Source organism: Nansenia antarctica (genome assembly GCF_963989245.1).
Source record: "Nansenia antarctica genome assembly, chromosome: 13".
Classification (NCBI taxonomy): Eukaryota; Metazoa; Chordata; class Actinopteri; order Argentiniformes; family Microstomatidae; genus Nansenia; species Nansenia antarctica.
The window spans coordinates 24943343-24960842 of record NC_137683.1 but is presented as its reverse complement, the minus strand read 5'-3'; the positions used below and the strand labels follow the sequence as shown (position 1 = coordinate 24960842).

The window sequence follows — 17500 nt, the reverse complement described above, 5'->3', positions numbered from 1 at the left end:
CAGATATACACATGTATATATACATGTATATACTGTATATATATATACAAACAGTGTTTTTGATCATTTGATGTTCATTATACTGAAGGTCAACAGTATTTTTCACACTGTTGTACTGTATCTGCTTATATTTAATAATAATACAATTTATATATTATTCTAGGCGGGCGGCAGGTAGCCTAGAGGTTAGCGAGGCCGGCTAGCAATTGGAAGGGCGCTGGTTCGCTCCCCCTCTCAGGAGGGAGCCGGATGTGAGCTGGTGACTGGAGGGGTCGCTGGCATCATATCGAAAGGTGCCTACCACTGCCGTTGTGCCCTCGAGCAAGGCACTTAACCCCTAATTGCTCCAGGGGCTGCTGACTATGGCTGACCCTGTGCCTGGAGCCAAAAAACACCTTTCGTTGTACTACTGTGCAATGACAAAGGTTGAATCTAATCTAATCTAATTCTTCTTCCTGCCTGAAAGACTTACATGTGAGACGTTGACGAGTGAGAGCGGCCTATTAAATGAAGTAGAAGCCGCACACTTTAGTTCCAGATGCAAAAGTGTCGATTTTTGCGGCTTCGGCCGTAGCCTTTATCAAGTCTTACAAACAACATGACAGGTAGGCTAGATTGAATAGGTAACACCTATAGTGAGGACACACCTACGTGAGATTACAATGACGTCATGAACACATGAAAAGACAATCAAAACAAATCGGTGTTACATATAAGCTATACACTGGCTCAACATTCTGTGTACGTGAATAGACCAATCAGTGAGGGCTGGATATATAAATAACATGTAGCTTAAAGTGTGGTCGTGGTCTACCTGGTTGAGCTGCTCCTGGTCGTGCAGCCCCTCCAGGACCCTCCGGTACTTCCTCTCTCTGTACTTCCTGCGGTGGAAGGTGGCGCGCTGCTCGGGCGACGCCCCCATGTACAACTCCTCCTCCACGGGCAGGTTGGCAGCCCAGAAGCTGTTGCTGTTCTTGTTGCCCACCTCCAGGAAGAGCTGAGGGGGGGGGGGGGGGGGGGGGTCAGAGGTCGTAGAGGTGAGAGGTCACAGAGGAAGAGAGGGGGGAGGGGGGAGACACTGAAACTGAAACTAAAAGCCCCAACTAGACACCAAAAGAAGAAAAAAAAACACCCTCACACCCTCAAGGCAGTCACATTGTACCGCACGATGTTTAAATTATGTTTATAGAGCAAAACATGACATCATTACAGGCCCGGTAACTGAAATTCCCTTTCCCTTCGACCTAGAACGTGTACATTATGCATACGGCCATCGCCAAGGCCACGCTCAATACTACACAAGGGTACAAATCCATTCCACATACATAATGCAGCGCACACCAGACACGTTTAAACTCCCCTCCACGCCCCCGCCCCCGCCCGCCCTCCCCCGCACCCCGCCCCCGCATCTCCACATAACGTGAGATAAAACGCTTCTCGTTCTCCCGCGAGACGACGGATGAAAAGCATCCATAGAGTACCTCCACCAGCTCGTTGCTCCAGATGCTGCTGTCTAACTTCAGGCTCCGAACTTTCGACAGGCTGGGGCCCAGAAAGCGATGCTGACCTGGAGGAGAGGAGAGGGGGGTTAGAGTTAGAGAAACACAACAGAAAGCTCCCCCCCCCCCCCCGCCCCTCCACCCCATCCAACCCCACCCATGAGTGTCACAGTAAACAGACAGATAGTTAGATGTCGACTGTTGTAGGAGCGTATAGCCGCGAGCGGTGTCTAGCATCTAATATAATAGCCTCCAACCCCAGACGCCTTATGCACAGCGTTCGACACGCCTAAGTTGGAAATGGAAAAAGCAGAGAAAGAGAAAGAGAGAGAGGATGGGGGGGGGGGGGGGGGGGGGGGGCATTAATTGGTAATGATTCATGAGTAATTCATTGTGTTTGTTGGTCGGCCTGTTTATTTGGGTGGACTTGAGGGTGCGGGGTTGTTTATAGCGGAGAGACGGATGAATAAAACATGCCTGGGGGGGGGGGGGGGGGGGGGTGAGACGACCGGTATGAATATGGATAACAGACTCTCTGGTGTAATTCATGATCGTCTCGTTCGGCTCGGTGATCGTGTTACTGTCGACGACCGACCGGCGATAATCTATCAGCGAATGGAAGTGGAGGTTGGGTAGGCATGGGTCGGGAAGGGGGGGGCGGGGGTGCGGGGCGGTTATGACACCGGTCCACTTCCCGAGAAAGGAGCCTCGATGACAATAATCCGAGCTGCTTTCACATAAATTAAGAAATAATATGTAGAGAGACGTAATTCATTTAGCGCTCAAGACTTGTGTAGATAATTACACTGTTAATCAGGAGGTTAATAAGTTTCAAGAGTGTGTGTGTGTGTGTGTGTGTGTGTTTCTCACTCTTCACACACCCCCACCACCACCACCACCACCACCACCACCACCACCACCCCTTTACTCTCTCTCTCTCTCTTTCTTTCTCTGTTTCATATTCCCATGTTTCCCATTAAAAGTTCATATCACAGTGACCTCCACCAGGTCTGTATAGGCCTTGTGACCTAGAGATGAGGGTGTGAGGGTGTGTGCGTGGGTGTGTGCGTGTGTGCGTGCGTGCAAGTCTTTTATAAAGACGCTTTCCGTCTCATTATAACAGATTCAGTGCTACTCTGTGTTTGGTTGGCATAGCTCCTTTATGTGAACAGAAACACTCCTGCCGAAACAAACAAACAAACAAGAGCAAGAAGAAGAAGACTCCCAATTCCATTAGCCCTTTAAACCTGCCCGGTTAGTTACAGCACCATTAAAACTTCCTGGGTAAACTTCCTGTGACAACCAACGAGACACCAAAACACCTCATAAACCTCCCTCTCTTCTGTGACATTTCAGCAGCAACACTCCTCTCTTCTTCTCTTCCCTCCATCCAAGTTAGGGAGGAGAAGGAGAAGAAGAAGAAGACAAGAAAGAAAACCCGGCACATTTTGGCTGTTGCCATGGTAACGGCCGCCTGCGACTGTCTCGGGCGAAGCCGCCGTCGTTTTTTGATTTAAAGGGTTTATTGCAATTACATGTGTAGAGATATGCGGCTTGACTTGAATATATGTCATTCGAGCCCAGTGGTCTCATTTTGGTATCAGAGAGAGAGAGAGAGAGAGAGAGAGAGAGAGAGAGAGAGAGAGAGAGAGAGAGACAGACAGAGAGAGAGAGGGCAAAAAAAGAGGGAGAGGAGAGGAGGGGAGGAGGGAGGGAGAGAGGTATCAGATAAGTTGCACGAATGTGAAGCTGGATATTTCAGATTGGTATTGAGTGGGTCATACAATACCAGACCACTTTCACCGGTATCTCAAAGGAATGACGGAGAGAGAGTGGAGGTGAGAGGGAGGTGAGCAGTCTCTCTTACGAGGGAGGGGCTCATTTCTGGACCAAAAACACATCCGGTTAAAAAGACGCCAAAAAGACACAAAAACCACGAGACCAGAAAGGGTTGAAACATCAGTCAGGGGGCGGGCGACACGCAGACGGATTAAAATTCACGCGTCGAGTCGGGCCGCCTATCTTCCTTTCCCTCTCCCCCTCGCAATACGAGAAGAAAGACAATCTGCGATCATTTGTATCATCAGTCTTCTCATTAGACGTTCTCCCCTCTTCCTGTCTTTTTTCCGTACTCATCTTTATTGTCTGTGACACGGCTGCTCTAATTAAAAGCCTTTTGCGGCCATTGATATTCCAAACCAGGCGGTGTAATTTAAGGAGAGTGGCGTGAGGACGGCTTACATATCCCCGCCGCTCTCTCTCTCTCTCTCCACTGTGTCGACAAAATGTAATATTAAACACCCCTGTAAATGAAATCGTTTACGGGGGCCATTTGAGAAAAAAAACCTGCTGTGGAAATTGTAGAAATACCAATTACACGAGCTTTAAAGAGAGAGTTGACGAGTGGAAATTAAAACGTATGACTTTGAAAGTAATCTAAGGCCCCCTTAGAGGGAGGGAATAAGACACAGATATTGAGCCGTGTGTGTGTGGGAATGTGTGTGTGTGTATGTGTGAGTGAGTGTGAGCATGTGCTTGATTGCTCGTGCGCCTGTGAACGCATTTGAGTAGTGTGTGTGTGTGTGTGTGTGTGTGTGTGTGTGTGTGTGTGTGTGTGTGAGAGAGTGTGTGTGTATGTCTGCTTGCCTGTGGTTTTCACACGTATCCGTGTATGTGTCAGTGTAGAGGGAGGTGTGTGTCCCGATGTTCCACACTTAACAGACAGCATAATTGGCCTTTCTGCCCTGGCTTAAGGCACCAGGGGTCATTATGTAATAATGGATGACCACCATGCAATCTGATATATGTCTGCGTCCATTGGACTTAATAATAATAATAATAATAATAATAATAATACATTTATTTTATAAGGCGCCTTTCATGGCACTCAAGGTCGCCGTACAACAAATTTAAAAACAGTTACAAAATTCAAAATACAAAATACATAGAAATATACAGTATAAACATAGCTAGCAGCAGAGCAGCACGGGAACAGTAAATCAACGCCTGCGTAAACAGGTGAGTTTTGAGGTGGGTTTTGAATGAGGAGATTGAATCAATGTTCCTGATGTCGGGGGGGAGGGAGTTCCAGAGGCGAGGGGCAGAGCGGCTGAAGGCTCTAAACCCCATGGTGGACAGACGGTCTGGGGGGATGCATTTGTCGCTCTCTAATCATATAATATATGATATATCATTATGATAGAATATTATATTCTAGTGTGTAAAGCAGGAGCTCGGCCTATGACCTAATCTCTGTTTTTCATTTCATCTAATCCACCTGCGCACCACCAAAGGGATTCTGGGTAAACTTTGAGGCTGCGCGGCACATATTCCCCCAGCTGACATAACACCTGCAATCGTATTATAAGAGCACCTGTGGGTCACAGTCTGAGTCGTCTCTCTCTCTCTCTCTCTCTCTCCCTCTCTCTCTCTCTCTCTCTCTCTCTCTCTCTCTCTCTCTCTCTCTCTCTCTCTCTCCGCAACAGTTGGTTTTCGCCGTCAATCCACACCCCCCTTTTCCATTTGTGAAAAGGAGTCAAACTCTATTTTCATGTTCAACAGAGTCTATCAATCACCTAGAGTGAAGGATGAGGGAAGGGAGGGAGGAGGGATGTATGTGCATGTGGGTGTGCGTGCGTACGTGCGTTGGTGTCCGTGTGTGTCTGTGCGTGTCTGTGTGTGTGCACGTGCGTGTGTGTGTGTTTGTATGTGTGCGTGTCCGCGTGTGTGCATATGTCTGCATGTGGGCGTGCGTGCGTATGTGTGTGTGTGTGTGTGTGTATGTCTGTGTGCGTGTGTGGACGTCGGAGAGTGATTGATAGTGTCTATGAGAGTTTTTGCTCTTCATTACCTGCACACTTCTTACATACGACGACCCCCAGATTGATGGAGGCCCACTCGGGCTGCGGGGCGCGGCAATCTGCACAGCTCCTGTTGGACTCATTGAACCAGATCTTCTCGGCCACTTCATAATCGGAGAGCGTTTCGGCGATCGATTCCTGGACCGCTTCAATCCACTCCTCTTTCTCCCCTTCCGACTCGGCCGTGAAGCTGCAACAATGGATATTTTTATTTTTTTTTACACACCCAGGTTTATTGATTTGATTTGAGAGACCAATTAAACAGCACATACAATTTGGTTTGGCTTCAATGTAGGTCATGCCAGATGGAGAGTGCAACATTGGAGGTGCGTGGAAGTGTGAAATAGTGCACACACACACGCACGCGCACGCGCACACACCACAGGCACCCACACACGCGAGCACACACACACACACACACCTTGTTATCAGACACTTTGCTCCTTTTACATCCCTTACACTTCTTTTAACACGCTCCCACTCTCCTCTCCTCTCCTATCCTCACACACACACACACACACACACACACACACACACACACAGACACATCCTCATTCCTCCTGCCACTCTCCCGGGTGTGAGAGCTCCCAAATTGGGCCCCTATCAGGGCTTTAAGTGTGGAGGAATCAGCCGAGACCACCGCAACCCTGTCACTTAATCCAGCCGTGTCTCAGTCATTACTCTCCCAGCGAGACATCTCCCCGCCTAAGCAAACGAACGCACCCCGAGCCGTTTGACAAGTCTATCTCTTTTCTTTCTTTTTTTCACAAGCACTCATAAAGATGCACACATCTTTGCACACAGGGGCTGCCGGTGTAGCTGTACTGCTATACTGCTGGACCTCTCTCTTTCTCTCTCTCTCTCTGCCGTCGAAAAGAGAGGCTGTAAGCAGGGAAGAGGCTGAGAGAGACGGAAATAAGACCGCGGTCTCCATGGTAACCTCCTCCTCTCGTTCTCTACCTCCTCGGGGCGGGCCGTGGAGGATTGCGAAGGTAAAAGCTTCGTAGCGGAAAGGACGCTCCCCGCGCAGGGGGCGTCGTCTGAATTACCCGTCGGGATCGATAGGTTGATTGAGTTCAGACGGTTTTTTTCTCCTCCCCGTCCGTGTCTGCGGAGGGGCCCGTCCGAAGGGATGACTGTTCAGATCGAGGGCTGACCTACGGCCTCTGCAGGACCACAGAGGAAGAGGCAGGTTGACCTGAACGACATCCTCCATCACCACAGAGGAAGAGTCAGGCTGAGCTACACCATAGAATTAGAATGATGTTTTTTAAATTATACGAGCTCAACAGTCTTCAGGAAGACAGATGATGAGTTACTAGTGACCATAGATGGAAAGTGTTAGGCTACTCCCTCCAGGAAACATACGACGACCACGGTTCTTTAATTACAGATGAATTCATTCTCTGGTCTCAAATCCACCATCCTCATTCACCGTTCAAGATTCACCGTCAAACTGTTTGAATATCACAACGCACAACGAACACGCATTAGCTTAATTATACAAACTACAACTTAAATGTGCACGACAAGATAGCCTACGTCACATGACGCTAGGCTAGTTAACACACCTTGAAAGTAAAAGTCTTCAAACCAAAACATAAATCTTCGATCTTCTATTGTATCAATCTTCAAAACGTATGCACTTCTTGCTCCTTCTAAATGTTAGCAAAACTACCAAAACTAGCCCAACCAAAACGGAACATTTGGGCTCTCACTCATATATTGACATGTTGGTCGGTGATGAAATGTCACACTTAAAGAGGTACATGTGCAACACTGAATGTAAAATACACTCTTAAACACAGCAAATCGACATCCATAAAAAAAAATGTTTTTCAAACTGCTGTTCTATGAACCGTAGCGAAGCAAAGGACACATGAGGTCACACCAAGGCAAGTACATGTAGTAAAGACACAACACGAGTCTCAGCTTCAAGTGAATAAACGAGGTCACTTTAATCCCTGCAGCGCCAGGTAGGAACCGCTTCAGGGCTACAATCGATGTGAAGCGCGAAGCCCCTCAACGACCACTTAATCAGACTTTTTTACGGACGCTCCAACATATTCTGATTCCTGTTTTTATTTTATTTAAAAAAAAATCCTAATTATATCCACCAACGTTAAAGAACAGACAAACAGATCGATTGGTGAGAAAACCCACAAATCTTTACATATGGTATGAGGCCCCCCCCAAAAAAACAACAACAACTAAAAAACAAAGAACAAACAAACATAAAACGCAGGCAGCTTTTAAAATAGGCCTTTTTAAAAATACAAACAAGCTACATGGCTCATCGATTACAGCACTGTACGGTAGGCCTGGGGTTGCCCGAGACGCCTCATCCTCGTGGGGGCAGACCGTGAGAGGGCGGGGGGGGGGGGGGGGGGTAAGGTGGTATCTCAGTGGCGGGCGTGTGCAACCCTCCCGGCGGATTTGTTTCAAAAAAGGAAAAATCAATAATTAGCGATTGTCTTCCAGGATCCCCGCACTTGTGCTCCACAGATGCCGAGCAGGTCGTACAGTAATGAGTGTTAGATGTGTGTGTGTGTGTGTGTGTGTGTGTGTGTGTGTGTGTGTGTGTGTGTGTGTGTGTGTGTGTGTGTGTGTGTGTGTGTGTGTGTGTGTGGGGAGAGGCGCAGTGGGACATACACGGTGAGGGTGGATGTGATGAGGGCAACAAACAACACAGCTAGAAACAGTCAAAAGGCATCAAAAGCGGTTCCTCTCCCTCTAATGAGCGGTTAGTTCTTCGCTAATATTTAGCAACCTCTTATTAGCATTTGGCTCAGATGGCCGTTTATAGTTGATATATTATATATATCTACAAACAAACTGGGTTCATTTGAGAATGTCCTTTCATCATACATACTGGTATTCCAAGGACACGATGAAGCTTTACTGCTGGTCCGTCACATCACCCAACAACATGAGGTGAGGGGTGATGTCGGTTTCCATAAGCCGGAATGAATGTCCTGAATGAATGTTCCCCACTGCAAAAAGCAGCACACAGCTTCCCTACTGAACTGCAGCAGTAGTGATACATAAAGCTGTAGGGTTGTTCTCAATCGTTCATGCCTGACCAGGAAAAACTCTGAGTGTTACCCAAATGACTGGTAACTAACTAGGACAACAAAACTTTTTTTTTTGCTTTTTTTTCTTCTATTTAGACGATGTGGTCAAGTGAAACCGAAACAATTGATGCATGCAGTGCCGACATAAATAATGAATAACAATTAGTCCACACAGCACGCAAGCAGCATTACTATTAGGAATGGACCAAAATGAAAAACGACTGACATCGTGAGTGTGAAAGTTGGATGTTTGGGGGAGATAATGATTATTAGGATTAAAACACAGCAACATGGTAAGGGGCTTATGTTGGAAGGACATTTATTAAAATAGAGGTGGTGGAAATACTTCATAATTGTGTGTGTGTGGGGGGGGGGGGGTAGGCTTAGAACTATCTTAAATACAACATTGACACCCTACTTACATATAAGATTACACAAATATTGACACGTACTGTAATCATAGTAGTAGTAGAATTGGGTTTGCCTCAGTGCTGGGATATGATATGCTGTAGTTAATATTGAGCATTTAGGCAGCTGAATGTCTGGAAACAACATGTGATTTCTGTTCTGAGGTTCCTCGGCTGCTGCGTGGCAGTGAGAAGTGCACACACCCCCATCGCTGTGATCAAACGGAAATGACATTGCTTTTTAGAGTGTGATCTCTCGCTTTCTTAAAAGCGGAGAGAGAGGTGATACTAATGTGAATCTTCCTTTATAGCAAAGAGAGGAGTGGGAGGTGAGTGAGACACACATATACAGTACATGCACACACGCACGTACACACACCCCCACAGACACACACACACACACACACACGCACGCACGCACAAACTGACTCACCAAAAGTTCTTGAAAGGGGTGTTGATTTCAAAGCCCCTCCTCTCTGCATCTTTGATATTAGCAGCGGTTAGGTCAACCACAGTAATTGCAAGCCCGGCCTTGAAGTCCTTTGAAACACAGAAATGGAGAGAAAAAAAAACGGCCTTAGATTGATATTCAAAATATAGAAGGTATGACAGAAAGAGTTAGGGGAAATGAGGAGAGGTGAGAGACAACGAGATAGAGATACTGTGACTATGGAGAAAAACAAACAACTGGATAGAAAGTAGAGAGTGAAGAGGAGGAAGAAGATTTAAATAAGCATATGTGAGAATGTGAGAACAGGAGAGAGAGGGGAAACTAGAGCAAGGGAGCGGTGATTAGAGCGGTGATTAGGCCCTGTGGTAGAAGAACTGCTTCTACCACAGGGCCGTCCAGGCCCTGAACACAGCAAAGACCTAAGTTCTGGGCCCTGGACAGTCTGGACGGATTGTATGGCAGCTGCTGGACTGAAAAAATCAGGTGTAGTGCTGAGGCACAAACATGTACATTTCAAGCCTGCAAACTGTGACACTTTAAATAAATGTGAAATAATACTATTGTGCAATATGACAACCCTAGTCGTCTATCTGTACAGTATAGTACAGTGGATAGTGTACATAGCCTTTATTTATGTAAACCAGCTCCTTCCCTTCTTGTGATTTTTTTTAAAGTGTTTTTTTTCTTCCCTTTCCTAACACCAGGGGGAGCCACCCCTCCTAAATGTCGTTGTTTGGTACCTGTACTGTAGCAATGACAATACAGTCCATTCATTCATTCATTAGATGCCTGCTCGTGGTTGAAATACCATGAAGCTAAGGGTCAGTGGCCAGCTTACCCATAGTGCATTATTGGAAGGGACATGATCAGATGTTCTGAGGCTATCGGTTTCATCATCGCCAAGGAAACAGCTCCAGACACACAGCGAACAAGAGAGAGGTCATGCACAGACCAGTGGTCATCCCCTACCAAAAAAGGGCAACTCGATAACCATTACAGCTGTAATGATTGAAAATGATGAGAAAGGTCATCTGTAATCTCTCTGCCGTTCAACATATTTCTTCTATAACCTTTGAGTCAATCATCTTTATCATCTGATCGCATCATTATCAAAGTATCATCAGTTGAGAACATTGACTGTCTCGTCCGGCTGCACAGACAATACATTAGACAGACGATTACACAAACCTGTACCCGTTTCAAAACAAATTTAAGAAAATCGCCGATGCAAATACTGTATATGCCCGAGGGATGAGCTATATTTGGGAAGGAAATGGGCCTGTAACCACAAGGGACCCCCGTGTACCTAACATCCCCGCCCCCGTTTCCAGGTATAACAGAACGTTGAGAACGGGGATGGATATGCAATGTCACTTCACCTCCTTCGGTTTCATAAAGAAATAAAGAACACAGTACAGGGCAGGAACGAAAGGTTACGATCTGAAAACGTCATTCAATTAAGCCTGCGAGGCTTGAGCACGCGTTCAGGCACCTAGCCCCGCCTGTTGCTGAGGAGATACTAAGCTCTCCCTAGCACGCTCTTATCCGTTCAGCAAACAACACACTTTCATACGCCGTGTAAGTGTGGTAATCTGGTGAGGGCTCTCCTTCAACTCCTTCAGAGACCCGGGGGTGACAGATCGAAAGTTCTCTTTCAGACGACTCGGTTTGAACCCTCCGTATGGGGACACTTGCAAAACTTGGTCAATTGCCAAGTCCGACAGAAGAGTTCTGGACACCTCCTCACTCATTCCAGCCCGGCATTCTGTGAGCAATGGATGGAACTGTGACATCCAGGCAGTAGAATCTCACAAAAGTAAATGGACTGCACTTATATAGCACCGTTATCTAAAGCGCTTTACAATGGCCTCTCATTCACCTATTAACACACAGACATGGCGGCAAGCTACCATGCAAGGCTCCGGCCATTGGGAGCAATTTGAGGTTCGGTGTCTTGCCCAAGGACACCTCGAAACGTGGCCCGGAGGAAACGGGGATCGAACCGCAAACCTTGCGATCATTAGACGCCGGCTCTACCTCCTGAGCCACGGCTGCCCCGCACAACTGGCTGCAGAGCAGATCTCTGAGAGAAGTTAGGGTTAAGTGCCTTACTCAAGGGCACACTAGTGGTGGTGTTCCCAGGTGGGATTTGAACTCATGACCTTCTGATCACCAGTCCAACTCACTACCCCAGTACCCACCACTACTTTGATAGTAACAGTTCCTGTATGGAAGAACAGAACCTGTATGGCGTCAATAGCAGTACTAGAGTACTCTATCTGCATCGAGCAGCTAGCTGCATCCCTGTATACAGTGGACTGGACCAGTGCCACCAAACAAGAGCTGTCGTCGTCCCCCCGCCCCCCCCCAAGGGACACTTTCACCACCGTTTCCAGGCTGGTTAGGAGGGAGGAGGTCACGGTCTTGACCATCCTCCATTTCCTCATCTGAGAATACATTGTTTGAGGCGCAGTAAATCCCATTTAGCAAACTGCCCTTGCTTCCTCCAAGCCCGCCTCTCCACTGGCTCCAGCAGAGGTCTGGCTGATTGGACGTTCCCTGACGGACGAGGATCGGTCTGACATAACACCGCGGGCTAAGTGATCGTAGCTAGGGCTGTAGGACTCGGGAACACGAAATTCACCGGCAATCTTGAGTGAGTATTCCTACGAGGGGACTACTCAACATCCCGGGAAAAGTAAGTTGCTGAAGTATTTTCTTCAGTGAAGGCAGTTTAGTTAAAGTAAGTCTCACGGGCTTGGACAAATAGCAAGAGAAAGTGTTTCAAAATGGATAAGGGTGCGCTGGGGAGCGCTTATATCTCCTCCTGCACCAGGTGGGGTTAAGTGCGCTTAAAGTGTTCTCAGCCTTCGCAGGTGTGACTGAATAAGTTTTCAGTGTTTAGGGGGCATAGAAGTACCGGTCCGTAGTGAGGGGGGTTCAACCGAGTCGACTGAAAGAGAACCCTCTCATTAAACCGTCCACTAAAGACCGTCCCTGTTTCTTTCGGGCCTGTTTTCTATGGGCCTTTGTAGCGAGACACACTGATAATTAAAGAATAAAGAGGTGTGAGGGGTCATCATAAAAGCATAGTTTCTATCTCCCCCATAAAACCAGAAAATAATGATGTGAACTCTTAGCGCCTGCTTTAGCTTTTTCTTTCTTGTGGATTTTGTTTGTGTTTAGTCCTGTGAGGAAGCGCGGCTGCATATGGGAGGCTAAACTAATCCAGGCTGGCTTGGCTTTTTATCTCTGTGTGGTTTGGGACACACTCGAGAAGAAGCACTGGCTTCACACAGCATAACTCAGTATCATATTTACCAGACTCCCCCCCCTTCGTCTCCCTCCTGCACTAAGAACGGCTGAGGAGACGCTTTCCCATGGCCGCGAGCTCCAGATTGAGAGCGGGGAAGAGAGAGAGAGAGAGAGTTAGAAAGCGTGAGAGAGAGAGAGAGAAAGGGAGAGACGGAGAGAGATAAAAGAAAAAGAGGGGGAGAAGAGAAAGGCCCCTCACCCAATACATCATAACAGTGAGTTGAAAACCACTACTGTGGCGCACAACATAGAACAAAGTCATCCTCGCCTGTTATCAACAGTGCCTGTCTCCTCGCTAAGCAGAACAGTTCATCACCACCAACACAATTTACACTAATTATGGCAAACAAAGAGGAGGAAAACGAACTGACACCATCTTTGTTGATCAGGCGCTTTTTGGGGGAATGGATGGGCCCACCTTGCCGGAGAACAGAGAGGGAGGTGGGAGAGAGAGATAGACAGACGAAAGGAGAGCGAGAGAAAGGGAGAAAGTTTTTCAAAGCTTCTTCCGAGAATGCCGGGTAATTGGACAGTTGTTGAGACACGGGGAGGAAGAAGGAGGGGCATTATTTACACACGGAAGTCAAGCCTTTAAGTTATCAAGACGTTTCCAGCTCCCGTAACACAAAGGGAAACACTGAAAGGGAAGAGAGGAAGGTAGAAGAAGAGGAGGGAACGATACAGAAACAAGTACCGCCACTATCATAACACAGCTCCTAATTGAGCAGAGTGATATGAAACGAAGAGAGGCTATGAAAGCATGAGATACCCAAGCATACTGTTATACTCTTATCTGTTTTTACGGTATTTACAGTGTCACAGCCCAATATGGGACGTAAAACGTAAACAACCAGACTGGCATGTATAGTGTACCTACCTACACAACAGCTTCTCCTTTCGAAACTAGTTAGTTAGGAGCTTGTTATTGTTTCTTATTAAACCGTTAAAAGAACTTCTACGCGACACAGTTGACCAGTTACCCTTCGAATACGTGTGCGTCTAGATGCACTGTACTATAGGGTATCTGTGTAGAAAATGAACATAATGTGCGATCAATTGTTGTTCTCGGAGTCGCTGATAGGAACGGTTGTCCGTTGCCGTGTGAGGTATGATATTTGTATGTGTGAGGAGGGTGAGAGCAGGGATGCTCAACAGCAGCAGGCCAGCCTGTCGCCCAACTAATGACCCTCATCCCTCTCAGCATCCAATTACAGCCAGGCCTGTTAGCGCCCATCCGGCCCTGCTGCTAGTTACCTTGCCAATATGTGCCGTGGCCTCCTGCCCTGTCCAATTATTTCACCAGGGATGGAGGGGAACGGAGGGGTTGTAGGGATGGAGGGGATGGAGGGGGGATGGGGGGGAGATGGGGGGGAGAGAGCACCACGGAGGGCAAGGAGTATCCTGGCATTATAGATAAAAATGATCCTCCCAATTACAACAGCACATGCTTATGTGGGGAGGGTGCGATGCTGTTTATAGGGAGAGCACCGTGCAGGGAAATGAATGTTGGTGTTGGGGTGTGTGTGTGTGTGTGTGTGTGTGTGTGTGTGTGTGTGTGTGTGTGTGTGTGTGTGTGCACAGACATGTGTCAGTGTTTGGTTGTTTGTATGATTGTGCCATTATTCGCTCATGTGTCAATATGCAAATCAGCTGTTATCTATTGCTATTGACTCATATCAAGGCAGCAATCACTCATGAACAGCAAACACACGGATTCATTGACGTAGTTATTGGGTGTGTAACTTCTGAATACAGCCCAAAAATGTGTGTTGTTTTACCATCAGCTTTAGTGATGCTGGTACTACTTATTACAGTTAGAAAAATAAGTTCCACAAGAAACTTTGTGGGCTTGCAAAGTCTTTCATTTTGCTATATATATATATATATATATATATATACAGTATATATACATATATATGTTATGGTACATGTGGGAATACGGTACATGTGGGAAAACATGGGTTAGGGTTAGGTGCTACGTCGACTTGGTACATGCTGGCATGTCTAACCCTAACCCTAACCCTACCCCTACCCCTAACCCTAACCGTAGCACCCTAGCACCCTAGCACCTAACCCTAACCCTAGTTTTCCCACATGTACCGTATTCCCAAATGTACCGTAACATATATATTGGTTGTTTCGACTCTGTTTCATCGATAGCGATCAGGGAATGATCTTGAAAGTAATATTTCATTTACGAACACTTAACTTAACACTTAACTGTTTTGCTCCAGAAAAAGTGTGTCCTACCCGGCGGTCGGTTAGCATATAAACATGTTGTAACCAGGGGTGTAATTTACCTCATGTAAAACACAGAAGCTAATGTCCAACACTGCAAGGCCATTTCAGGGGGGTTCTATTATTATTATTATTATTATTATTATTATTATTATTAGGGAGGATGTTCAAAGGAAAATCAAACTGAATTTCACCACGGTGGCAGATATCCAACAAACGTACACCCTGCTCCTTTATATCAAATAACAGCCATCAACAGCCACGCCACCAATCCTCCTTCACTGTAATGTCTATGTCCATCCTGTCACTCAAAGCAGGCTGGGTAAAAAAAATGGTCTCAACAAGGGGGCGGAACTGCTTGGTAAATGGAGCACTTGATAGGACAAAAGCCATTATTCTAATCACTGAGGCAAGATGGAAGTAAAATAGTAAAAAAAAATGTTGGGGGGGGGAAGCTTTATAAAAGAACAATGTGGGAAACGGGGGGAAAGAGAGAGGGAGCGTGAACAGGATCGAGTGGGAGAAAAGAAAAGAAGAAAGAGGGTGAGAGAATGTGCTCCTGTCTGTGTCATTAATTCAACCTCACAACACTCTCACACAAATGCTTCACCACCTTGGGATGTGGTCTATTGTCGCACCCTCAAGTGTGAAAGGAAGGAGAGAAAAGATGTAACGAAGCTAAAGATGAATTAGATCCTGTTCCCTGCAGGCCCAGATTAAACATAATTCCTATGGCGCCACCATATTTTAAACACCCAGAGACAAAAACCTGTCAGGGAACACATTGGTATACATTCACAAGACAACGGCATTCCAAATCTCCATTCCAAATCTCAATCTCAGGTTTCAACAAACTGTAATATTAAACTGCGCCAAAGCCCCCCTGAACCCACTGAACCCCAAATCTGACAGAATGCAATCTGGGCCACTTGCCCTAGTACAATTACTGTGTCAGTGCTGTCTGTCCATCCCCACTAGTCCTGGAAAGAGTGTGTCTACACGCTTGTATTCCACCCTGGCACTAACAGACCTAATTTACAGTAGATTAATCAACGTCTTTATTATTATAATAGACGATTAGCTGAATAAGGTGTGTTAGCGTTAGCGCTCGGCTAGGACAAAGCCCCCTGCCGAAAATGCAGCTCTCCACGGGGTAAACAACACTTCCTTACACCCCCAAAACACTCCGTTCTAGTTTCATCCTTAGTATATAGAGAGGCACTACACTGAAATCCGTCTTGGAAACAAGCAGGCATGAAGAGGAGATTAATGCGTCGGGCAACACACTGTGTTTATTTGGGTGTCTGTTTTGACTTTCTTTACCTTGGGAAACAGAGCTTAAATGACCTTAAAGGGACTTCCATCACATGACTTCCAGTCCGTGAGAGAAAAGAGAGAGAGAGAGAGGGGGGGGGGGGGGTGACGTTCTCAACAGCTCGTTCATCATGTTAGATGAAATACTCCACTCTGCTGAACATGAACAGAGCTTGCTCCCTCTCTCTCTCTCTCTCCCTCTCTCTCTTCTCCCTCCCTCTCTCTCTCTCTCTCTCCCTCTCCCCCTCTCTCTCTCTCCCCCCCCTCTCTCTCTCTCTCCCTCTCTCACTCCCCCTCTCTCTCTCTCCCTCTCTCTCTCTCTCTCTCTCTCTCTCTCTCTCTCTCTCTCTCTCTCCCTCTCTCTCTCTCCCTCCCCTCTCTCTCCCTCCAAAAAACTTAAACACTATATTCATCTCCATCTCATTGTCTCTGTCTTTCTCTCCCCCCTCTCCCTCTCTCTCCTCCCGTCAGAGGGCTTACTGCTGCATTACTGCATTCACCATGCCAGGGATTTAGCATCGGAGCAGAAACAATACAATTAATTACCATGTCCACCGTCGCCTCCTCCCCCATCTCTCTCTCTCTCTCTCTCTCTCTCTCTCTCTCTCTCTCTCTCTCTCTCTCTCTCTCTCTCTCTCTCTCTCTCTCTCTCTCTCTCTCTCTCTCCCCCCCTCCCTCCCTCCCCCTGAGAGACTGAGGTAAGTGTAAATGTGCTGACACAGAGCAATTCTCAAGGAGAATTATTCCAAAGATGTTTGTTCACGCTAATGAAGAAAATAATCAAAGATAAACAGAGAGAATGGAAAAAAAAGAGGATGAAAGAGGGAGAGAGGGAGGGGAGGGGACATGGTGGATGTATTATGTACCGTTGGTATATTTTTGTTTTCTGCACAGGGACACTTGCTGACACAGAAACCCTATCGTGTTGCTATGTCATACTATTCGATCATGCGAGAGATGGGAGGGGGGTGTCTATTGGGGTTGGGGGGGGGGGGGGGGGGGGGTGTTAATGTCTATTGACATTACACAAGAGAGACCTGAGACAAAGTGCGACAAGAGACCAGCTTTTAACCATCCCCATTTAGCCTCTAGGTTTCAAGCCTCATGCACCTTATCATCTACCTCTCCTTTCGTGCCACTTCAAGCCCTGCGATGCAGTGCATTGTGGGAGGAGAAGACAAAAGGAAAACCCCTGTCGGGGGGGGGGGTACCTGTTCTGTTTTGCAGAGCCTGACTCTGGTTCCCTCCAGGGACACGTAGACTCTGCCTTTGTAGCCGCGCAGCTCCATGGAGCCGCACTTCTTCGTGCCGCCCTTGGAGGGCTTCTGAGGCGCGGAGGCGG

General features: G+C 47.0%; 1 protein-coding gene across 1 annotated transcript in view; it reads right to left on the bottom strand.

The window, feature by feature from the left end:
- Positions 1-17500, bottom strand: part of arap2 (ArfGAP with RhoGAP domain, ankyrin repeat and PH domain 2) — a gene marked incomplete at both ends in the record, with an annotated part of 85931 nt that overhangs the window by 47181 nt on the left and 21250 nt on the right. Inside the window, 5 exons of the mRNA XM_080544135.1 lie at positions 815-997; positions 1482-1567; positions 5350-5549; positions 9274-9380; positions 17370-17483. Of these exons, the coding sequence (XP_080400261.1) occupies positions 815-997; positions 1482-1567; positions 5350-5549; positions 9274-9380; positions 17370-17483 (690 nt within the window). The remainder of the gene's footprint in view (positions 1-814; positions 998-1481; positions 1568-5349; positions 5550-9273; positions 9381-17369; positions 17484-17500) is intronic.